Source organism: Lissotriton vulgaris, chromosome 7 (genome assembly GCF_964263255.1).
Source record: "Lissotriton vulgaris chromosome 7, aLisVul1.2, whole genome shotgun sequence".
Taxonomy (NCBI): domain Eukaryota; kingdom Metazoa; phylum Chordata; class Amphibia; order Caudata; family Salamandridae; genus Lissotriton; species Lissotriton vulgaris.
Window position 1 is genome coordinate 1,324,156,810 of NC_141695.1, and position 25,761 is coordinate 1,324,182,570.

At 45.0% G+C, this 25,761-nt stretch overlaps 1 protein-coding gene across 1 annotated transcript in view; it reads left to right on the forward strand.

Annotated features, from left to right (window-relative positions):
* Positions 1-25,761, forward strand: part of LOC147703605 (serine protease 33-like) — a 145,155-nt gene that overhangs the window by 114,037 nt on the left and 5,357 nt on the right. Inside the window, exons 4-5 of the mRNA XM_086931941.1 lie at positions 13,606-13,868; positions 24,832-25,001. Coding sequence (XP_086788067.1) covers positions 13,606-13,868; positions 24,832-25,001 — 433 coding nt within the window. The remainder of the gene's footprint in view (positions 1-13,605; positions 13,869-24,831; positions 25,002-25,761) is intronic.

A 25,761-nucleotide genomic window follows, 5' to 3' on the forward strand; every position in this document is an offset into this window, starting at 1 on the left:
AATACAGTTAACTGTTTCAATAAGCCACTTCTCCAAAGTGCTTGGTCCAATGACATCAACAAACAATACAATTCACTCACCTGGTGCACTCAGGTCTGATTGCATGTTCTCCACTGCCGACTCCTTTATAGACCAACACTGTCAGCTGTTCCGGGTTAAGCCCGAAGGACTCCAGCGAAGGGTTATTTAGCAGCTGGGAAGGTCACTGGGCTCAAGAGTGGAATTTCCTTTTTCTACCACAAACTGGTTTCTGAATTAGGAGCCTTTTTCAATCCACCCACTCGACCAGAACCTCTCCCTGTCCCTCTTCTCCTGTTTACAGGAGGGGACGACCCTATTGCGGAGTCCCGGCGGAGTCGCCATCTGAAGTACTAAAAATATATACCATAGAGCTATACTTACCAATAGCCCATATACCTTATTTACCAAGAATAAATCATCGGCAATGGAGAAGGTTCAATCGTTTATTTTGCAAAAGCGCCCTATATAGGGGAGCCTCTCTCTCGTCCTCACCCTCAAAGGTGCGCAGAGGAGACTGCTGGATTACATTCAAAACAGTGCATATATACTTTCAGCATACCTCATGAAGACCCCGTACATTGAAAGGTACCACTTCTCGTGAAGCCAACAGAAAAACCCATATAAGGTACAATTGATTGATTCGAAACTCAGCTCAAACTATTCGGGGTTGGTCAGTAAAGGTGCTTCCCTTTCGTTCTGGGGCACGGGAGTACAGGCACGGCGCCTGCAAGAATCTGCTCATCCTACAAGAAAGACACATGTGACCTTGAGTTTCCTAAGTTAGAATCAATGGTCCGTTCATAGCCCAGGCCGACCTCTCAGGCTCTCTACACAGTAGCAAGTCACGTGTTTTCCTAACTAAAGGAAGAGACACAGGGAAATGAATAACAAAATGGCTTTTGTTCAGTCAAGGCCCGATTCTTAATGTATGCATGGTTCTAGTGTATTTACAAGGGGCTTTCCGAAGGTGGCATGTTAATATATTGGATACATTAGGTCAACATTATACAATATCGATGTATATTCCTTCACCTGACCTCTAGTCTGTCTGCCAGTGTTTCCCCATATTTCTTCTTTAATATCAGGCAGTCTGCCTTCCAGTGGTTGGGGTCTTTACAGTAGAAGCAAGCTGTACTGGGTGAAGGTAGGGAAGCTGATCTGCCGGTTTGTTGTCTTCCGGTACCCTTCCCTCTTACCCTGCCCCTTCCTCTCGCTTGCTGGCTTGTATAAAATCTTTCCTGCGCTACCATCAATTTTACTTTCTCTTTCTTTACTTTTTTCGCTTCAATTGTCTGTGCATTGGACTGATAGTCAGAGCAGTACCTTTTCTATGGGCTCTTGTTGCCAGCAAACAAAAGATGTTTGCAGGTGTGTTTTAATCAGTGGTCTCAGGTCTTGGATAAACGTTGTGACAAAGGCTGGCATTGCCTCTCCCATTGGATTCTTTAGGCCGCTGTTCTACTGATAAATTTGCAGAAGGCGGTCGAAATAGGAGTGCACACTCTCATCCTTTTCCTTATTTTGTATGTGTAATCTTATTCCAATTAACCTTGTCTTCTGGTATTTTCTCTTTTAAATATTTCACTACTTCTCTGTATTTCTCTTCCACCTCACCCCCTGGTACTCCTCCCTTTCCCCTCTTTGGTTCCCCCTTTGGCCTCTTCATTTTCACTGTACAATCTTCTCACAAATCTTTAGGCACTATTATGTTGAGTAATGTATCAAAGTCTCTCCATAATAATCCTCCCAATGCTGCCATTCTATCCAGCTCAACATTCCATTTCCTTGGTTCTTCTCTGAGCTTTGGAAAGTCTTTGGTAAAGCACATGATATCTTGTCTGGACCAGGGGACATGGGCATATGCCAAATTATTGTCCCCACTACCTGGTGGCGGAGGTACTTCTCATAGGGGCATAATGAGGGCTGGTGTTGCTGTGCAAGGGATGAGAGTCTGCACTGCGTTCAACACTGCAAATATGTGCACCAGCTTCTTCCATTGTTGTAATTTATCTATTGCATATTGTAGTGTGTTTTGGAATTTCGCCTCCTCCCACATCAGTAGGTCTGAGTCTGTGAAGCTGAACTTTGCCGTATCCCAGCCATACTGTGCCGGTAAAGGTGGGTCAGCTACTGTGTCGGGTGTGCCTTCTTCATTTGCTGGATGTATGTGTTGTGAGTGTGTGGGCCTTTATCCATCAGTTGTGCTTGAGCCAATGTTAACACCTTTTCTAAGTATTGTCTGTCCTGGTGTTCAGTGAAAGTGTCTACAGGTAATGTTCCTTCCACCATCTGTTGTAACAGTGTGTTGCATTTTGCTACAGCTGATTTCAGCATCTTCTTTGGTAGTGTGGGCGAGGCGTGTGTGGAAAAGGGAGCACTATTCGGTTTACTTATACTATCCCGCCTAGCCTGCTGGGTCCTTTGTAATACTTGTTCAATGACGGTGATGTCATGGACTGTGTGGAGTGCATATTTGCACGCATCCCAAATTAATTACTGCCACTGAGTAAGGGTTAGCCCATCGTCTGCTGTTGTATCATTGAATAGCTGCTTTCATTTACTATCTATTAATTGTGGGGCTGTCATTCTTTGCTGTGCACATTCTGCTAACAACTGTTCTTTTTTATTACAATACTTGGATGCAGCCCTGACTGCTTCTGTCCTCATTAGTTGTAATACTGCACTGTCTTGGACGGTGTCCACTTCTATCTTGGTTGCGTCCCCATTGAGAACTTTGCGTAATAAAGCTATTGTGTCTGCCTGCTGTGCTTGTGTTAGCTCAGAGGGTTCTTCTGTGGGAGCGGAGGGTGAGACTGTGGTGGACCTTATTCACCCCAATAAAAGGTCTTCTAGTATTGAATCGTCATCTCCCTTGTCTTCCTTACCTCCCTGCTTTTCTTGCTCTACCTGGATGGATGGATATACTCCTACCACGTCCAATATTACCTTCCTCCTATCCTCACTTATTTTCTGTTTCACTATCTCACTCATCATTCTGTTTTTAACGTCTAGTAACTCTCTATGGTCCTTTGACTTTATGTTGCTAAATGCACGCATGTCGTTAAGACCAAGTCCCATTGATGAAAGGATTCCCATTCTGAGGGCCTTATCTTCTTCCCTCTTAATGTTAACATTTGTCTCAAATATGACAACTTGTTCAGATCGTAAGTCCCGTTACATGGGAATTGTAATTCCCGTCTTTTAGCTGTCAGATCATGCCATTTGTGTATAAATAGTATGGAACTGAGTCCTGGGCGTAGGGCCACAATGTAGGTGGGGGAATCGTTCGGGGGAGCTGTCTGACTGCTATTTAAATCACTTTTACTTGTGCAATTCCCCATGGTGAGAGAGATTGTGTGTGTGTGTTGGAGTGCAAGCACTAACCTTCCTTGCCTTATGGTTACAACTCAAATTTACCAGACAGATTGTTGGGAACAGGGGTCTCACTATACTACAGATACACGGTACACTGGGTGGATGAGCATTATCATATGCTGTTCAGCCACACTTCAGCTGTTCACAAATAGCAGAGGAAGCCATTTGTCATGCAATCAGACAGTTCATTTGATATGAGTTCACAGCTTTCACAAGTAAGAATTAGAGAGTGTTCTGGGGGCTTATTACTGGCGTCCCATGAACAGAGTGAAGGGTGACAGGAAAGTATTTAGAAGAAAGATTAGTAGTTCCGTCTCCTTGCAATCTCCCAGTATCCCGTAAGTGGGCGAGAGAAGTGGGTAGACAGAATTGAAGACTCTATGGCTGGTCACCAAGAGGTCCAGTCATTCAAAGGAATAGTGTAGAAGAGGTAAACTCCAGATGCAATTCAGACAATACACAAAAAACATGAAAGCAGCACTGTTGCACCCTGCGCAGCAGCGCTGTTGATGAAAAGTGATGTGAGTGGGTGTTGAGTGAGTGTGCTAATCCTAGAATATTAACAGTGGAAATAGGGAAAATATTATTGGTATTCCAGAGGACATAGGGATAAAATGCAAGAGGACATAAGGAAGAAAACGCAGGTGGGAGGTAATATACAGTATAGAGCAAAGAGAAATGAGTCTAGCCAGTACATTGTGGAGGGGTGGGAATTTTAAGAGACATTTGGTATTGTGGTAAATAGTGGTGGAGGGTGGTTAAGTTTGTTGACAGGTAATAGCAGCATCAATTATGTCAGTCACGTAGCATCAAAATACCTAAACAAAAGGATAACCTGACAAGTACTCAAAACACCCTACAAGCCTAACTGTATTTTGCCACAATGTATGAGAGGATCAGGACAATGACACAATAAAAAATGCAGAGAAACCCACTATTATAGATAATAGAACAACTAAGGCTCCCTCCTCTTTGTGGCTAGGTGTAACCCTAGACACAACAGGAGACCTCCTTTGGCGTCCCGCCGGAGGCTGCCAGCTCCTCAGTCTTGAATCAGGCCGAGTCAGCTGTGCATTCATAAAGGATGAGATACAGGGCCAGGGTCTGAGGGGAGGGTAGTTAGCTGGACCAGATTCAGAGGTCATAAGAACTTCAAAATGTATTACTCACGGGAGAAAAAAGAAAAAAAAGAAAACCGTTTCAACCTCAAAGAGAAGCCTGACTGGCCACAAACCAGACAATATCCTATCTGCACACAAACTGTGAGCAGCCACAGGGGTGCCACACCCGCAGCCTCCTGTATCAAGTGGAACAAAACTGCCAAAATCCTAAAACGGGTGGCTACCTGCTACAACCCAAAGGGCAGAGAAAAACCCAATCCAGACTTACCGGCTTACGTTGAACGTGGCAAAGTGTACTGACCTCTGCTCCCATCAGTTGAAGTAACTTGGAACATCCCCCTTGCCCATCAGCCGGGGACTCTCTGCAGGCAAGACAGGGTGGTGCAGTAGTTCGCCCTCCTTGGAACATAGTCAGCCAAGTGCTGCTTAGCACCAGGGAGTCACTGTGTGCATGGAACTGGCGGAAGTTTGCTGTCACCGGCCAGGTGGGGAGGGTGCCAGGACCAGATACTAAAACGTGGAGCAAAAGCTGTACATTAAAGGGAGGTTGGAGAGATCGGGACCAGTGTCAGAGATCAAAGAAAGCCTGCAAAGGGAGGAGGATAAAGAAATGCGAGGGTCAAACAGAGGCACAGTCCTCAGCAGAGTGATAACAGCAGAAAAGATAAGTGATCTGAGCCAGAAAAAGGCCACTACAAGCAGAGAAAAAAGTGATAAGTAGGATGGCAAAGAGAGACATTTCTCCGTAAAAACAAAAGCAAGTCCTGTAGATATTACCGGGACACAAACATAGTGGTGCATGCAGAAAGGCCTTGACAAGGAGCAAAAAGTGTGGCGGAGAGTGGAGTAGAGAAGTCATTATGTAGACGCTAAACAGCTGTGCTGAGAGAACGTTAGCAGGAACCAGAGATATGACGAGTCCAACTTACAGGTGTACGCAGTTCCTCAGGATCCAAGGGAGCGGAGGAGAGAAAAGAAACATAAATGTTATCGAACCTCACGTCTCCGAACTCCGATGGAAGCCAAAGTCTGTCCGCCAGCTAGTGAAGTCATCCATGATCCTGGAGCCACATTCTCACACCAAATGTGGATGCTGAAATAGAAATAAGAAATAATACCACAAATACAGTTCTCTGTCATTACAGAAAATAGCAGAATTTTTTGGAGACCAACAAACAATACAGAATACGTGAGGCACAGAGACAGACAGAATAGATACTAAATGTCCGATGATGTGACGTATGTAAGAGTTTATATAGGCCCTAACCGCAAAGGATGCAGCATCATATCATATGTAGCACATCTTAAGCCCATATCATTTGTCCAATATTTATGGGCCTACAGTGTGATTTTACCATTTAAGGTCCTAAGTCTACTGTTGCTGACCACGTGTCCCACGAGGGCAACTTTTGGGACTTTCCACTCTACTGTAAGATATCTATCCTGGTCCTTTTAAGATAATTATTGCAACATAATAACAGTGCCCAGAAACATTGCGAAATGTGATATGCTAGAACATTAATTGTGGAAGCAAGCATCTTCTTTTACCACGCATGTGTTTTTGAGCAAGCCTTGCGTTATTAAAGCTGTGTCTCTAAGGGTAAGGAAAAGTACAAGCATCTTGTGCCGTGACTCTCATGTCAACTTAACATGGCCTAGAAGCTTACTGTATTTGGTATCACATAAGAAAGACAGCTACTACATCCCCCCATCTGATACCAAATCACATAATGGAATTATTTGCCAATTTCATTTCGGTCCCTTCGTCTTCGTGTGTGTGGTGTCTATTACTACTACTTCTTGTTACACAGTTGGCACTGGCTGCAGAAAAGGCAGCACAGCACGCTGGACAAACATTGATCATGATGCACAGAGTGATCAAAACTGTTATTACTATGATGATCAACTCCAATAACCATGATCCCCAGCTTTGTAGCCATAGTATAACTTTTTCCCTCATTCCTCCCACATTCTCCACCAAATGAGGATGCTGAAATAGAAATAAGAAATAATACCACAAATACAGTTCTCTGTCAGTACAGAAGATAGCAGAATTTATTGGAGACCAGCAAACAATTCAGAATACGTGCAACACGGAGACAGACAGCATAGATACTGAATGTCCTATGATGTGACGTATGTGACAGTTTATATAGGCCCAAACTGCAAAGGATGCTCCATCATATCATACGTAGCACATCTTGAGCACAATTCATTTGTCCAATAATTATGGGCCTACAGTGTGATTTTGCCATTTAAGGTTCTAAGTCTACTGTTGCTGACCACGTGTCCCACGAGGGCAGATTTTGGGACTTTCCACTCTACTTTAAGATATCTATTCTAGTCCTTTCAAGATAATTATTGCAGCATAATAACAGTGCCCAGGAACATTGTGAAATGTGATATGCTAGAACATTAATTGTGGAAGCAAGCATCTTCTTTTGCTACATATGTGTTTTTGAGCAAGCCTTGCATTACTAAAGCTGTGTCTCTAAGGGTAAGGAAAAGAATAAGCATCTCGTGCCGTGAGTGTCATGTCATTTTAACATGGCCTAGAAGCTTACTGTATTTGGTATCATATAAGAAAGACAGCTTCTACACAGTGAAAATAGATTTTGGGTGCTAACCGCTGTAAGGACATGCTAACATTTCATTTGTACATGTACTTCCTTTAAATGCCGTACACATGCCATGTGCACTATGACGTCTACATAGGGTAGCCTTCATATTTAAATGAAAGGTTCGACCAGTTAAAAGGGGTTCATTTTGACAAGTACAATTACATGTTTTGCGTTGTCACAGGCTACGTAGGTAGATCTAAACCATGTGTGCACTGCAAGTACAGTAGATGGCACAATAGGTGCTGCAGTGCACTGGTGGCATTAAACATCTAAGCCTTTATAGCATTTTGTACCACATAATAGGGACTTATAGGCAAGTTCAAGTCAAGTCAAAACCACTTTATTCGATTTAGTTAAAAATCATAAAAGCATGCTACAATCAATTAAAAAAGGCAATCCAAATTCATAAAAAATTTCATACAACAATAGCAATATGTATACACAGTTTTAAAACGGCTAAAAATAATTGCTAGATAAAATTTATGGATGAATAAAAAAGAAACATTTTATCCTCCAACACAGACCCCTATATTACATTTGCATTCTCCTCCTCCTAATCCTGACAGCAGCAACAAGGTAATTAGCCACGCTAAACATAACCAAGGGTGATTCTAACATTTGTAAATACAGGAGGGCTGGTTTTGCCTGTGAAAAAGCTTTGCCCTTCAATAAAGGCACCAAATACTTCTGTCTTGGAATATTGTAAAAATGGCAGAACAGCATTAGATGCATATTATCTTGGAGAGAAAAATTATCGCAATTACACACAGGTGCATCCTCAGGCTTGTACCAACCATGGCTATCACAGAGAACCGTATAAATCTGGTTAAACCGAAATTTAACCAGAAGCCACCTATGAAAAGGGATGTTTACTATGGTAAGGTACGGTTGAATAGCTAGACAAGTAATCGTCAAAAAATGGGCTCTGACCGTGGGTCTTGTAAGTTGTTTTCCTCTCTCTCCAAGCTCTTCAGTTTGAAAAAGTTAAGCTTGACCCAATCTAGGTCTGCTTTTTTCAAACCCAGAGGGGAGGAAAATATCTTGGGGCGTCCAAGTTCTAATGAACACTTATAGATATATGACAGCCAGACGATATCTTTAAATTTGTCCAGTTTTAAACAATCCATCAGTATTTTATGATTCAAACCTAAGTTGTTGTTGATCCAAATCCTAATCCATAAAAGAATAGGTGCCATTGAAAGGATATCGGTAATGAACCCTGATCCAAGCTCCTGATGAACTGAGAATGTGGCTGTCGACTGGGGGAGCCCTAATATAGACCGGAGGAATTTATTCTCCTCCCTTTGGATGGTTTCACTTTTCACATAGCCCCACAGACCTGCTCCGTACCTAGCTATTGCCAGTGTTTTTTCCCTGTACAAGCTTAATAATGCACCACTCGGTTTCCCACCAAGTCTCCTTGAAAAGCTTAAAATTGCATTTGCCGAGCTCCTCACCGCTTTAGTTTTGGCTGTTATTTGTGGGATCCAGCTTCCCTTAGTATCAAAAGTTACACCAAGGTAAGTAAAAACTTTGACACTAGTGATCGCTTCACCATTACAATAGAAGGATTTGGTGTTATTTTTAACGGCCCCAAATGCCATAACATGGGATTTTGAGTTATTTACCACTAGGTCAAGTGAGGACATAAATTCACTAAATGCATTTAAAAGTCTCTGAAGACCTAAGTGTGTCCGGGCTATTAATGCAGCGTCATCCGCGTACAGGAGAACAGGAATACGAGTATCTCCTGCACGCGGTATATCCACAGAAGCAGTTAAAAGATTTTTCTCCAATGAATTTATATATAAAGTGAACAGCATGGGGGCAAGGATGCAGCCTTGCCGTACACCCCTGCTCGATTTAAACCAAGCTGTGCGATTTCCTTCTTGATCCATTCTAATAGATGCCTTTAAGTCTTTGTGAAGTTCAGCCAGAAAGTGGACAAGAGGAGGGTCAAGTCCCAATTTTAACAACATGGACCACAGCCGAGCTCTGTTAACTAAATCAAAGGCTGTGGACAGATCCATGAAGGCAACAAAAATGGACCCCTTTGTTGCCGTTGTATATTTTGAGATTATCAAATGTAAATTAAAACATTGGTCCTCTGTACCTCGTCCTGAACGGAACTCGTACTGGGCATCCGATAAGATATCATTTTCCAGTGTCCACTTATTAATTCTCACAAGCAATACTTTACCCAGGACCTTCAAAGAAGAATCCAACAAGGATATAGGGCGGTAGCATTTGGGGTCACTTCTTTGCCCTTTTTTAAAAATAGGAACTATGATTGAGCATGACCAGGTTTTAGGAAAACCCCCTACAAGTACACAGTTAAAAACATTCGCTAGTATCATTGCCCACATCTCTGAGTTTAATTTATAAAGATCGAAAGGAACCCCATCCTGACCGGGGGCTTTGTTCTCAGCGGAACCTTTTATCGCAACCTCGACTTCAGTTATACTAAATTTTAGTTTGGGTAGCGAAATGGAATGGCAAGGCATATAAAATGTCTCAGAAACTTTGTTACTCCCATATATTGCAGAAAAATGTTTAAGCCGCTCTGCTTCAGGGATATTTACTTCAAGATCTATATTTCTTGATTGGGCAAATAAAGGGTTATTAATTATAGACCAGAATTTAGAACTTTGTTTGAGGGTGGTTGAATCCATTAAAGAGTCCCAGGCTTCTTCTTTAATAACTTTTTTCCGTGTCTTTACCGCCTCAGCGTATTTCTTCCTCAGTTGTGCTACCAGTGACTTGTCTCTGGTGGAATGTTTAAGCGCTTTCAACAGTGCAGAGTGAGCTTTGGAGCATGTATGATCCAACCAACCATAAGCTGGGGCAGGACCCCTCTTTGGGCTAACTGTGAGCTCATCTTCCACTCTAGCACAGATAGCCTCAAAGGCGGCAACTACCTCTCTCCCCCCCATATCTAGATCCCTACATGTCTCAAGTTCCACTGCCAATTCTTGTTCAATTAGACCTAGAAAGTCCTCAGGGCATACTTTACACCATTTTAGACGCCTTCCTTGGTCTTTACTCTTTACATCCTTCACAGAGGTGGCCAGCAAGGCCCCTTTGCATAGACCAAGAGAGCCGTCCATAACTAGCGACACCGGGTTATGGTCACTGAACCCGCTTACTATGGCGTTATAAAACAATACATAGCGGAGAAGACCCGGGGACATAAAAATATAATCAATAATCGATTCACTTCCCCTCGCATTGTATGTGACCACACGATCATTTAAATCAGAAAACCCCGGTTCATATAGATCATTAGATGATAACAGATCTTCCATAGCTGAACCCTTTGAGCTGTGCTCAAAATGTGGCAGAGTCGTGTGATCAGGACCAGCAGCATCCTCAATCTGGCAATGTAGCCCACACAAGTGAACATTAAAATCTCCCATTAATATGAGTTGTACAAAAGTGGTTTGTTTTGACATATAATCAGTTAAAAGAGAAGATAAGCCTTCTAGGACAAAATTTGGGGAGCCCCCCTGCATAGAATTGTAACAGTTTATTAAAACTATCTTATTTTTATCTGCTTGGTGGATTTCCAACAACTGAAAATAGTGTGAGGAGCTGGGAATTTCCTTAACACTGCCTGCTATATTAACGGACACTAGAAACAACAGGCCCCCTCTGTCCCTTCCCGCCGGGGAACTCTGGGCTTTAACAAAGAACGATGTATAGCCATCCAACCAAAAAACATTTTCTCTTGCCCAAGTTTCCTGTAAGGCCACTATATCATAGTCTTTTAACTTTTTTAGCCAAATCGGGTCTTCCTGCTTTGCGCGTAAGCCCGCAATGTTCCAGGATAGTAACCTGACATTTCCCCTACCCAAATCTGTTGGGCCTTCACCGGCTGTGGTTGATATGTTACATGATGGGACAATATTAGTATTATCATGGCCAAGGGCTTTCTTGCTTGTTTGATCATGCTCTAGTCAGTCAATATCTGCCTGATTTGCAAGACCCGTAAATCTATTCGACAGGATTATATCGTCAATAGGCGTGTTCCTTAAAGTATTAACTGTACCACCAACCCTGGATTGCTTTGTCACCCATTGATTAACTTGTAAAGGCGAAATTAGTCTATCTTCAGCCCATGCGTTATTGATATGCTGCAGCCTAGTTTTCCCGGCGCCACCTGTCCTATGTGCTGGGGGATAGAAAAAACCCAGAGGCATAGCGCGAACGCCCTTACCTACTGGGTCCAGGGGGGAAGCATCCCAAAAGAGGCGGCTAGAGACATTGCAAGATTTAAAGTTGACTATTACAAAGTCCCCTGCTACACATTTCTTAGTTTTGCCCACCCAGTTGACCCTTCTACCTGTCAGTATATTATCTGCAATGTTACTTTCGCCCGAACAGTTCGCATTGCACCATTTTTTGACATGATTAAGAAGGGTTTCGTGTTGTTCTACCTCCCCGTCAGCAAGTTTGGGCACATTTACCAGTATTGCCACAAACGGTGTTGCATCCGGTGGTAAATTTACTGGGGGTATCATTCCCGCCCGTCCCCCCTCTAAACCTCGAGGCCTTTCTAATGGAGTTAAACTTGGCACAGCTTCCAAAATAGGCGTGGATATACCCATTTTGGCTTTTCCTTTATTATGCACAGGGTTATCAGTGACCATATTAGTAACCGTGTTAGTCAGGGGACCGCCAACCTTGGGTGCATAAACCTGTACAACTGGAGGACATAATGACATTCGTGTGGACGAAGTAAGGGCCTGATTATTTAAAAAATCATTAATGCGGTCGCATTTCGCCAAAAGGTCCTTAACACAATCCTTCAGAGTCTCAGTTATATCAGAGGCAATCTGGATTAGGGCGGATTCAAGTCTGTCCGAGAAGAGTTTTTCTAGAAGAGACGAGATTCCCTCCTCAGTGATGTAAATAGCACGTTGATCCCCAGGCTGACTGCTTGCTGTGCTCTCTTTGTCACCAGAGACCACAGGTATGGGAGGTATCACAGTTTCTGGCAATACCGGGATAGGAAGTACAGTGGGGGACTGGGGCATGATAATTTCTGCAAGACTCAATAATGACCCTTGGCTCCAACGGAATACAGTTGATGGTGGAAGTGTTCGGTGTGCCTGCGCCCACTGGAATAGTTTCGAGGCCCAGATCACGCTCTGACTCCGCAATCTGGGTAGAGAGTTCATCCACTTTCGTAGTCAGATAAGTGATTATGCTGGTGGTGTACTTAGGAACCTTAGCCTTTACTTCACCTACCACCGATGTTACTAGTTTACGCGTACCCATGATGTAAGGGATGTGGCCCGTCCCGTCCCTGTTCGTCCTTGGACGGCCTTAGACTGCCCGCCCTCTGCCCGGGCTCCGCCCGGCGTCGCCGGCGCGCGTCCGGCGACGCGGGGGGAGCATCTGTTCTTTGTAGCGCCTCCGGGCGCGAAGAGTGCGGGAGGCAGGAAGTGCCCGCAAAGCTCACTGGGAGCTGTAGTCTCCAGCCGCGAGGATGGAGCAGCGGCGGCGAGACTTACAGCGTTCCCCACCCAGGAGCTGGAGCTGCTCTCGGCGTGTTGGCGTGCTGGCGTGACAGCAGGTACAGCTCTCTGCTGGATTGGCCCCCCAAGGCAAGTTAAATATTCCAGTTATGTGTATGACAATTTGACCATGTTAAAAGGGGGCGCACAGACACTTTACTATTGGATAGCAGGGGGAAAGTGAACAGAGTTCTAAAGCCAAAAAAACAGGTAATACCAGCAAGAAATCTGAGGAGCCATCAAGCAAAAGATGGTCATTTCCTACAGCTGCTATCAGAAAATTATCAATTGTTAAAAAGTAAAATTGCTGGGACCACCTTGTGTCCAATTTTATAAAGCGAGTAAACGTCATTCTAGAATCGGCACTGCTTGGAAGCACATTTTACGTCCACACAATGTCGTCCGGAATTTCTATCATTATTGTGTAGCGGGGACACGTGCAAACAGGGGCAAGCCTTGCCTCTGACATATTGCTGGTGTTACCGCATGAGGTAATGAGAATTGCCAAAGTCAATAGTTGTAGGTTTAATGTGCTAACAGATTCGGTTGAAGCACATTAAAGCAGGAAAGGAAAAGACGGACTGATTTGAAGGCCCGCTTCCGTTTCATACAGACTGGGTTTTATTTCAATGTAGAATAAAGGTTGGAAGGCAAGTAAAGCCTTCATTAAAGCCTATTTTTTATGACCTTGAATGAAAGGAATGTTACCAATAAAAACACCCTTGTGCACCAGATGGGGAGACTGAAATGCTTGCTGGATGGGTGTGGTGAAATATGTGGTTGTGGATTTTCTTAGCCAGCTGATAAAATGTGCAGCATACACATGTTAAACCACACCTCTTGTGCTCAACTCATGTCTTTTGATTTTGACCATATTCCCAAATGACCCAGACCTTCATTTCATATTGTTAGCACCATGCTGGCTAAATCTTTTTATTTTTCATGTAGGAAGTCCTCCTACACAGTCTGCCTGGGAATGTACCAGCTTTCGAACTCCAACCCTAACTCGCAGTGCACTACAGTCAAGCAGATCATCGCCAATTCGCTCTACAGTTCTGAAGAAGGTCCTGGGGACATCCTGCTGCTGGAGCTGACGACCACAGTGGCCTTCACTGATTTCATCCTGCCCATCTGCCTGCCAGCCTCGTCAGTCACATTCCCATCTGGTTTAAACTGCTGGGTCACCGGCTGGGGAGCCATTGGCTCATCAAGTGAGTGTTGTTGGTACACCACCACGTAATTGATTTATCTGTGTTGGTATCAATGTTAAGACAAAAGCAACCGTTGTCTGTCTCTTTGAGAAAGGTTACAATGCTGACTGGCTTGGTGTGTAACTTACCATACATTAAAATGCAGCCTTTGGTTGTTGCAGGGAGTTAATTTCAGTCAATCTAACCCATGTTCATGGGTCTTCATTTCTTTTTTGAGGAGCTCCTACCCTGGGGCAGGAAACTGGCCGTTAACACTCTAAGTTGGCTATCCGTTGTGGCACCCATGTGGGTGGAGTTTGAAAGGTAGCCAGTGCTGTGAATTTAGAATAGGTTTGTAGTAGCTAGAGTTGGTTTCTAAGGCTTCAGACTGCTGTAGAGAGGATAAGCTTTCAGGGGAGGGTCTACTGACTCTCTCGCCCGCCCTTCCTGAGAAAAGGGTGGGGCCAAAGAAGAAGAGAGATGCACCGACTCCATCCAGCTCTTCATCCTCAATATAGCTTGAGGAGCTTGAGCAAGTCTGTCTTTTCCCAACCACCAGATATAAACAGCATCCAGTTAATCACTGAAGAACCCAAGACGCCTTAACCAAAGGCTGCCTGGAATTTGTAAGGGCTTTGTCAATGATGGTGAGGATTGCCAATAAGTTTGTCATTGTTCCTGATTTGGCAACGAACCCTGTCTGATTTAAAGGAATCAGATTTTTGTCCTTTGCCCATTGTCTGAGGTCCTCCAAAATGAGGCCTGCAAAGTGCTTTGCCTCTATATCCAACAAGGCAATTAATCTGTAGTTGTCCGGGTTGCCTCGTGCTCCGGCTTTAAAGATGGGATGGATAATAGCACCTCTCCAAGAGTCCGGAATGGTTTGGTGGCTCAGGGTGTAGTTAAAGAGATTTGATAGCACCTTGGACCAGAAAGGGCCGTCGGATTTGAATAGCCTCTGTGGCAGGCCATTCGGGCCTGGTGCTCCGTCTTGTCTCCCTTTCGTCAGTGCTTTGGCTACTCTTTCTTCAGACAATTCCTCGAATGAGGAAGGCCCCTGCGTTTGATTGGGTGAAAGGTTCGATGTTCTGCTCGTGCCAATGTCAGAGGCCCATGTTAATCCAGGGCGGTCAGGGTTATCTTGTGCCTGGAAGTGCTCTGTTAAGTACAAAATCCAGTCTGCTTCCTGGATGTTTGCTGATCCAAAGGATGTTGTATTTCGATCGATGTTGTTGACAAGTGACCAAAAAGTCTTTGAGTTCTGTTGTTTGCTTTCCCATACCAGTTTAACCCAGAATCGAGATTCCTGGTCCTTTCTCTCTTGGGTAACTGCCTTCCTGAATGCCTTTTGGGCTTGATGGTATGTATCGAGGAAGCTGCTGTTCTCTGGGGATTTTAAAAGCAACCTCAGTGCATTGTTTCTTGTTCTTTTTAATGTTTTTATCATGGGAAGTGCTGTTGCTCCTGCTGGCGGTGTGCGGTTTGGGCCCTGCCTTGTCGCTGGATAAATTCTGATCAAATGTGCGCATAACTGCGACCATATTGCTGTTGGGGAGGCCATTTGATCTAGAGCACACATGATAAAATCCTTGCTTGTTTGTAGGATACACTGACAGTAGGACTCACTCCATTTCAGGCATTTTAGGTTATCGGAATGTATTCCTTTGTATGTAGATGGTGCCTTTTTATGGAGAGCTAAATTTGTGGCAAAAGAAACGACCAATGGCCTATGGTCGCTTTCGAGTCTTGGCAGGACGGAGAAGCTAGCCAAATTGGACAGGAATTCCGAATTACAAATAGTAAAGTCCAGGTAGGATTTTGTTCTTCCATTTGACCAAGTCCAGTTTGGGGGGGAATCGCTTGCTGTTCTTCATTCACCACCAGATACCCTGCGTTGTAAAGTCTCAACACAGTGACCTCGCCTAATATATTGGAAGCTTGCGTGGGGGGTTTGGATTGGGGGACAGCCTTAATAATGCTGGTCAGGTTGGGTCCTTCTGAGTCTGCTATGTTCCCCTGGAAAAGGTTTGTGTTAAAGTCCCCTGTGATGATACGGTCCGAGTTGGGATATTCTGTGGCTATATCATTCATTGTTTCACAGAATCTGGCCAGGTGGTCTTTTTTTGTGCGGGTGTTAGGATTAATATACACATTTATAAGTAAGAGCAATCGCTGTCTGCTCCGTAGATTAATTTTGACCCCCAGTAGCCAGTCTTCTTTCAGGTTAAGTTGAATGAATTCACCTTTTAGATTATTGGATATGTATGTGGAGAGCCCGCCTTTAGGGTGGCCAAAGCGGCTGTCCTTCAGTGCCTGTTTCCGATATTCAATGAATCCTTCAATGGGGCGGCCCTCAAGTTCCCATGTTTCCTGCAGGGCAATTGCCACATGTTCCCCCAGGAAGGACATAGTGTCTTCATTTAAAACATTTTGGTGTAAGCCGCTGATGTTCCATGAGCACAGTGAGAAAAGTGGCTCCCCCTTGCTGCTGACCACACTGTGCTGTTGTATCCCTGGCGGAAGGAGTGATTTTGATGAATTGTATATTTTTGCTGATGGACTTGTGACAGATGGTCAGTTTCTGCTTTTTGTGGCCAATACTGCTGGCAGCCATCCCCAGGCGTGGTCTGGTTCCTTGTTTCTCACCGCTGTTTCAGGGCATTTAAGTTCGATATCCGGCCCTGAGGCATTTTTTAGAACAGAGAACGGCCTCCCATGCTCTGTGTTTTTGGTGAAGGCCGGCTTGTTGGGTGTAGTTGCTCCTGATAGCAGCGTGATTGGATACCCTGGTGTTGAATAGGGGTGCACTCTAATCCCCCAATTCTGCAGTGTAGCCTTGTGTTCGAGAAAGGCTCCAGCCCAGCCTGCCTGCGTGAAAGTTACAACAGTGACTTCAGAGGGTTGGTTTCCTCGTGGAGGAAGAAATTCAATTGATTCGATGTTATTCGTGTCCAGACCCACTAGCCCCGGTATGCCTTCCGCTAATTTCAGCAGATTTGATCTGTTGAGAATATCGTGCCGCCCCTTAGATTTGTACTCAGGGGCTAATAGAATCCGATGACACGATTGGTTGTCGCTTCGCGGCTCTGGTGCAATTGTGGGTTTGGGGATCAGTTTTTCTATTGTTGCATCAGATCTGTTTTTATGTAGCTTCTGTGGTGGTTGGAGGGAAGCCTGTTTTGATTGTGGAGTATGACTGATCCGAGCAGCTATGTCATTGCAAATGGTTTTGGTAAAACTCAATTTTGACGTTATTTTTTCATTCCCAGAAAGGGGGAGATCCATTAAAAGCCGAGATTTTCCTGCCGCTGTCTCTCGTCCAGTGTTGCTTGACCTAACTGGACTCACCCTTATACTTGTTGCAGGATCACTACCCCCTGTTTTCGTTGCCGGGGCAATTGTTGATGTTCTTAGGCTCTGAGGGCTCCTCGCCAGATCTTGAATGGGTAAGTCCACAGTTGGTCCATTCAAGATTGTTGTTGGGATTGTTGTTGGTACCACTGCGCTGGGCTCTATGGAGGATTTTTTGTTTTCGGTTATCGAAAAAATGGGGAAGAGATTCTAATGGGCTAAGATGGGATTAGCCCTGAGTTTGTTCCTCACTTTGCGTTGACGTTTACGCTCTCTTTTACTGCAAGGGGGAATAGGCCTGGGAGGGGCCAGGGCTGATGGAGCGGGCGAAGAAACAAGACTATTAATTCGTCCGTCCTCAGATTTGGCATGCTGGTTTGTTGGCACGGGTGATGATGGGAGCGTGCAGATTTCATCCGTCGGGGTCGGTTTTATTGGAGCGCTGTGGGGGTGACCGTTCACCGACGGAAGGCGGTTAATTAATCCTGTGATATCCGTTTCTTCTTCCTTTGTTTTTGTATTTTTATTACCACAGTCCTCCAGTGGTTTGTCCTGTTCTTGATGTTTAGTGGGTTGCAGTATGGCTGACACGTATCCCCCCCTCAACTGCTTTACTCCCTGATAACTGTGGAGAGGTACTCTGGGAGCAGGGAGAGGGAGTCAATGATTGAAGAGCAGCAGCACGTTGGTTGAACAAAGTTTGCAGATGCTTGCGCTCTTAGGATTAACAAATTCAATTGATCTAGTTTGCCGTCAATCCCTGACGTAAAGAGTGCCAAGGTGTTTAGTAAATCAACTTTCACCTCTAGTTTTATTGAATGATAGTTAAGTGCGGTCACGATTTGTTGGAGGGTCTGCAATAGATGAGGCCAAACACTGGTCGTAGTGTCCTCTTCTATGTTAGGTTTGTCATCCGGAGTGAGACTCGGGCTTGGGGGATTTGAGGTGGTTTTAAAGAAAAGGGACAGATTCGACATGGATTGGTCGTTTGGTGCCATCGGCGCTAATTGACTTTGAGATAGAGTCCTTATTTGGCCAAGAGGCGGAGATAGCTTGTGTAAAGGACTTGAGTCGGTTGATGCTGTTAATGGTTTTATTGTTGGTGAAGTTAGCGAATTTAGAGGTGGGCAACTACCATTGGATTGCGGTCGCCCGGCTTGCCCATTGATTTGGGCCGTCGTTGTTTGCTGTGGGGAGCCTGTAAGTGGCTTAATCGGGAAATGTGTACGTTGTAGCGGCAGAGGGGAGGCCTCTATTGAACACATGATATCTTCCAGCTGTGATTGCGGTTGAAGGGCAACCCCGTTATCGTCTGCCAGAGGGGTGGAGGGCTTCTCCAGATTGAGAGGAACTGTTTGGGTGTTTTCCCTATTTTGGTTGCTGCAGGTAGACCCAAAAATAAAAACCTCTGACGGTTCTTTTGCTGGCATTGTGTTGAATACCCAATTTTGCGGTGGTACTTTAAGGTCAAACCCTAAGTGGTCAGAGGTTGTAAAGGTGGTTGCCTCCGAGGCTTGTGGGTGTTTCTCTAATAATTGTATTGGTTCTGCTGTTTTTGATGGGGTCTTTCTAAAGTAATCCCGTAGGGTTAGGCTCTTGAGTTTCAGAGGTTTTGGAGTATGCTTGGCGTGGCCCTGAACCCCAGCTGCGTCTGGTTGCTTGGGCTTCCTTCGCTTGGGTGCAGTGTACTTTCTTTCTTTTCCGGATCTCATTGCTCCAGAAAGGTCTAGGCTTGAGCTCTTTTTCACCACTGCATGTGAATCAAAGAGAAAAAGGACTGTTTCCCAGTGGAGGTTTGTTTAGTTTATTTAATAGGTGGATAGATTTTTATATCATTAAAAGTAAAAATGGTCGGTTAGATGTTTATATGCTCCATGCAATTAATTAGCAGTTGATTGGCAGTGATCTTTAACAGTTTCGTATAGGACAGAAATTACTATCCTACAGGGATAGCTTTGTCATGTAGCCACGTACCTGGGTCAGTTTGTGTGTTCTTCGTGTCCCAGGTTCCCTTACAGACAGCTGTCCCAGCTGGTCGATTCAGGCCAAGCCTCTGCCTCCCGTGAGTCCCACTGGGTCGCTATGTCACGTCGGCGTTTCAATCTGGGAGCTCTGGACTCCTCGTTTCGCTCAACAGCTCGACAGCTCGCGGGTCCTGCCACACTAGAGTGCACTGGAAAGCGATTTGTGACTCCCGCCACACTGTAGGTCTGCTCACGGCTCTCCGCCGTGCTGTGAATCAGCTCGCGGCTCTCCGCCGTGCTCAGACGTGCCCGGTGTTCTATAGGGCAAGTTGCAGCTCTCCGCCACACTGTTGGGCAGATTGCGGCTCTCCGCCGCGATGTGGGGCGACCCGCGGCTCTCTGCCACGCTCAGACGTGCCCAGGGGTTTTGCTGCGTTGAACAATAATTTGCGGCTCCTTTGAAGGGAATTGTAAAGCCTGGTCCGGCGCAGAGCACATGGAGCTCACTGGAGGGCACTCCACCTCCAACAGCAGCAGCGCTGGCTTCTGGCGTTCTGGTCTGTGGGAGTAGCGAGTGGAGGTGGGTACAGTGGAGGTGGGGGTGGATGTCCCCGCCGCTAATGCCAGCGCTCGCGGCCCAGGCAGCCCTCTCGCGGCCTCCCCCTCACCACTCCCCGAGGCACAGCTGCTCCCTCCTCGCGGCTCTTCACAGGCGGCAGCTCGCTCCGCTATCTCCTCGCAGCTCGCGGCTCGTACCACTGCCGCCGCTGCCGCCGCCGCTTGCCGCTGTTTAGACTGTGCCTTCGCGGGGGAGGGAGGGAGGAGAAGGCTGCGTCCACCGCGGCCCCCGCAGTTCGTGGCTTCGTAGTACCTCGGTGCGACGTACGCTCCTCTCTCCTCTCCTCTCCTCTTGCCTCTCTCCTCGGACACCTCGGCTCAGACTCAGACTCGTCCCAACAGCGCCACCAAGGGTGCAGGTGTTTCTTCCTGCTTCCTGCTACTAGCTACCATTTCCCCCTTAGAAAGCAACCTCCTTCTTCTAGGAATATTAGATTTACATAGTGGTCCAATTCTGCCCGGCTATTGTGCCCAATCCGATAGAATTAAAGCGAGGCCCAGGCCAGCCACAGAGCAAGGCCTTCAATTAGGAATGTTGACCGTAGTAGGACCGGCTTCCTTGGGCTATACATGTGCTGGCCCTGGGGTGGAACTGATCCAATGGGAGGTGTACACTGATCATTGGCTATGTCTACGTGAGATGGATGCCCTTAATAAAGAGGTCTGGGCTAAGCCACTGCCCCCCCAAGTCCATCTGCCTGCCCACGGGTAGTGCTGGGCCTCGATACAGGGAATGTTTGAAGGGCTCGCTTGGGGCCCGAGGGGACAGTCATTATTCTTGGGATGTATAAGAAGACACACTACCGTTTCATTGTATCCCTTTGGCTCAAAATGACTATGGAGGTATGTCAGGGAAACAACAAGGGAAAGGTGAAATCATGATAAGCACCAAGGAGAGATAGAAACCACCTTACTCTTCTCCTCCCTGAATAAGGCCATGGGAGCCCACTGAGAACAAATAATGGCAGTGAAAAAGTCATCTGGTCCATGCACACACCTCAGGGACATGGACTAACTGTATTAACAATGAAGGCATCTAAATTCAGTGGTGGGATCAAAAAATAAATCTTTTCCACAAGACAAACATTGTTGTTTGTTTGTGGGTATAGATGCTCTTCATTCTATGAGCAAGGAAGAAACCAACTGCATTTTTGTATGCATTTCCTGTGCTTTTATTTGACTTCATTTGATACATTCCAGCTAAGTGATGTCTCCCTAGGTTGGGAGTAGAAACACATAGCAATCTTTGATGGGGGTATAAAGATATGGGGAGACCGAACCTTGTGGGGCCTAATTACATAAGGTGTACATACTAACTCCTTTTTCACCTAATATTGCATGGTAAGAAATATTTGTCAGACTAATGTAACTGTAGTGTATTAAGAGCACTAAATGTATCTTCGAGACTGCTGTTGACCTAGAAATATGATTATTTTAGGGTGGAACTTGTAATATGTTCAGTCTTTTGCATTCAACTTGCAGGAGCGGCCGCGCAGGTAAGAGCGGTGGGGCGGTGTGGGGGGTACTCGACAGACGACGAGGGAAAAACAATTATTTTCTTTAATTTACCCTCGTCGTCTGACGAATCCCTCCCCCGTCCACTGCTCTTACCTTCGCAGATCACTCCTGTCAGCATGCTATCTGAGGCCACAAAACAACTGGGAGTTATTTCATATGGTGACTCCTTTAAAGGAAATTGGGTCAAACAATACTGTAGTACACTTATCAAGGGTGGCGAGAACTATTTTAAGAGAAGAAGGATAAAGAGTGAAGTCCTTAATTCTTGGATCCGCAAAAAACTGTAGTATAGAAACGAAAATGGAATAGGGATGCAAGAGTCCACAGAGGACCTTAGACTACAGAGACAATATTGTAGAAATCTTGAGAGACACTGGCGGAAACACTATAAGCCACAGGACAAACAAACATACAATAATGCATTAGCTATATACAAACGATCCATTGTTAAGCTTAAAAGCTCCTTCTTTTTATCCCAAATTGAGTCTGCCAAGAATTCCAGCAAGAAGTTGTTCCAGGTAGTTAATACCCTCTCCAACCCGCCCTCATGTCCGTCTATCGAGACATCACAAGATCTCTGTTATTCCTTGGCCACATTTTTTGCTACTAAGGTCTCCACCATATATTCAGCTTTCTCCTCTCAACCTCTCTACGAAGGTTCTGACCCCAACCCCCCTCCGACATCCTTCAGTACCACATTCTCCAACTTTCCGACTGTTCCGGCTGAACAGATTAGTAAACTCATTGCTTCCATTAGATCGGGCTCCCCCCTAGACCCTTGCCCTCCCTCCATACTTAAACTCTTCCCTGAGATCATCACGGCACCACTTACTGATATCTGTAACTCCATCTTTCTTACAGGCTCCTATCCGGCTATGTGGAAGAAAGCTGTTATCAAACCCCTTCTTAAAAAACCTTCCCTCGACCCCTCTGCATCAGTCAATTACAGGCCCATAGCCTGCCTCCCTTTCCCTGCCAAAATATTTGAAACACTCATGAACCATCAGCTTTCTGAATACATCAATCAACACAACCTCCTAGACGAAACCCAATTTGGGTTCAGGCAGGGTCATGGTACAGAAACTGCCCAGATAAAGGTGACCGATGAGATCAGGGCAATTCTAGACCAAGGTGGGGCAGCGGTCCTTATACTCTTAGATCTGTCCGCTGCCTTTGACACGGTCGATCATTCCATCCTGATCTACCGTGTCTCAACCTTGGGGATCAACCATCTTGCCAAGGATCTGCTTTCCTCATTTCTCACCAACCGCTCCCAAACAGTAAAGCTGGGCACTTTCTACTCGCCCATCTTTGCTCTTCCATGCGGGGTGCCCCAGGGATCATCGCTGTGTCCGACACTATTTAACATCTATGTGTCGGACTTGGCGAGGGTCATTAAAGCGCACAGGCTGAGTTTGACCACCTATGCTGACGACACCAAGTTGGTGTTGGCTGTGCATAAGGATGGAGCAGCAGTGGCACCCAGATTCCAGGAGGGCATGCTAGCCATCAGCTCCTGGATGTCGGGAAACTGTTTAAAATTAAACTCAGATAAAACTGAGGTCATGACCTTTGGCAACCTTTCCCCTGGATGGTCTTCCATCTGGTGGCCAAATGAAAGCGGTCCCCCACCAGAACCTGTTGCCAAGGTCAGAAACCTAGGAGTCATCTTCGACGACAGACTGGTATTTGATCACCATGTCAACACAGTGGTCTCCTCCTCTTTCTTCATGTTGATAAAAATCAGGAAGCTACTCCCTTACCTACCAGCTTCAGCAGGAAAAATGCTTATCACCGCCCTCATTTATTTATTTATTTAGTGTATTTGTAGAGCGCGAACCTGTCACCCAAAGGGCATCCTGGCGCTTTGATCAGGAACCATAACCTTAACAGCTCAAGCCTTCTTCTCCAAGATGGATTATTGTAAGGCTCTCTTCCTCAATGCTCAAGTAAAGGTCCTGAATGAGCTGCAATCGATCCAAAACGCGGAAGCCAGAGTTCTACTCGACATCCCTAAACACAAATCCATCACCGCGGCCATACGTCATCTTCATTGGCTGCGAGTCAGAAGTAGGATCAAATTTAAAGCGCTTTGTATTGCTTACAAAGCCATTCACAACAACTCTGGACCCCGATTCCTAAGGAACGCCTTTCATATCTACACCCCTGGCAGATCCCTCTGCTCATCCTCCACCTGCCTTCTATCAATCCCAAGGACAAAAACAGCCTCTTGGGGAGATAGACGTTTCCTAGTTACCACTCCCGCGCTTTGGAATACCCTCCCTCTCGCCATCAAAACCAGTCCCACCCTCACAGTTTTTAGGAAACAACTGAAAACATGGCTTTTTAATCAATATTAATCAATGATTCCTTCCAGCGTTTTCTGTCTGAATTTACAATCCTATGCGCAGAGACACCTTAGGGTATTTGCGCGCAATACAAATCACCTAAACATAAACATAAACAAGAGTTAATCATGATGGTCTGCTGGTCTGCACTAGTATGAAATGGGTAGTTCTACCAATTAGATTAAAGGAGTAAGCGGTGGGATAAATTTGCTGTATTTTTATTTTCTGTTTGATTCCCTATCTCTCTGACCAAATTCACTTCACCAGGATTATGGGTCACATCTGCGGCCTCAACTTTCAGGCTCAAGTGGTCTTTGATGGGCAATTCTATATTAGATCTGATTCCTCTCATGGTCTTGTAATTAAATATGGACACAGATCTGCATCTATGTTTTCATTGCTCAAATCTATCCCAAAGTCACGGTATCTGTGGTAGGTTAAAAAAAAAAAAATAATAAGTTGCATGCAATAAAACTGAAGAGTATGTTACCAGAGAATATTCAAACGGGAAGCGCCATAAAGAAGGAAATCGAATATTTTTTAAAGTTCGTCGACCGTTTGAAGATGAGTATCGATCGAGTGAACGTGAGTATCGATTGAGTGCACGCTGTCTCCAATCCTTAAATCTTTATCCCAAACGTCGTCAATATTTATGTGGTAATAGATGTCAGGAAACGTAGGTCTTAGTAATGCGATTTATTCCGGATAGAGAAACAGCTTAACAACCACAGAAGGGAAACCGGACAGGCACGACCGATCTCTTCTACAACCCCTCCAACGAATACTCCCCCCAACATTCTCAATGACATCTAACAGTTCTATCACTAACAATTCTACAAGAGACCTAATCTAGAATACCACAGTATCCATTCTAGATTCCAGCCACCTTCTCCAATGTACTGACTCCCGATGAGGCTGGAATGGCAGAAGTTGCTGGCATGGAGTGCATGAAGTTGTTTAGTCTTTATGAGAATAAATGTTTTCTCTTTAAGGAAGTGTTCATTCTAATTTTGGTTTTCAACTAAACTACATTACAACTGGATTTTTAATACACTAAATCCCACTTTATGAATTATGTACATTGCTCACGTGAGTGAATTCTCAGTGCACATCAGGAAAAGTTAAAGGACCATTTGAACATGGTCTGTGTAATGAAAAACAAATTGTCAATTGCTATTTCTACAGTTCCTCTCCCATCGCCCCAGACTCTGCAGGATGTGATGGTCCCAATCATTGACACATCAAGATGTGATGACCTCTACCATATCGGTTCAGTTGTGAGCTCAGGCCAACCCATAATCCTCAGTGACATGATGTGCGCTGGCTATGAGGCTGGAGGAAGAGACTCTTGCCAGGTGAGTGTCTTTGAAGTGTCTGAGTGCCACCAAGCAGGGTAATGGAAATCTGTCCTGAGGCTAAATCATAATGGTAAGCAGTCTGGTGCAAGGCCGGGGTTCATGTTTCCCAGTTTGTATTTGCACTAAAATCCCCCTATGCCCCTTAGATTCTCCATTCCTTAAAATACATTTGGGACCCAAAAAAAAACATGAATTTTTTTTAACGATATGTTCCTATAATTGCCATATTTTAAAATAGACGGCATTCCTTGGGCAATACCAGTGATCATTTGTAATGTGATTTCCAAATGTGTAATGCTACTAATACAGCAGAAACGTTTTAATGGTTTTCTCGCTTTTCCTGCTGCATCTCTATTGGCAATCCTAAATGTGCTCATTCTGATGGGTAAAAGGTAAAACTCACGTGTTTATGAAAGCTTTAGAGGGATAGGCTTTCTGTGTCCTAGCAGATCTCTGTCAGTTTTTACTTGTTTTGTTCAGCCAAGAAGTCTTTGTGACCAAATGGATGTTCAGATGACTGGTGTATGTTGAGTGCTTGCAGTCTGAATACCATGCTAGGAAATATGGGAAGCAGTTGGTTCAGTGCTTAATTTGTAAAACAATAAGCCCCGGGGACCAAAGTTTTGCTCAAAGCTAAGAATATCAGGATGCATAGTCTTAATACCCCCTCATGCCTTGTTTAAACGCTACCAGACAGCCCCTGGCTGATCTCTCCTGCAGATTCTTTTTTATCCCTGCATTCGCCATTTGCCAATAT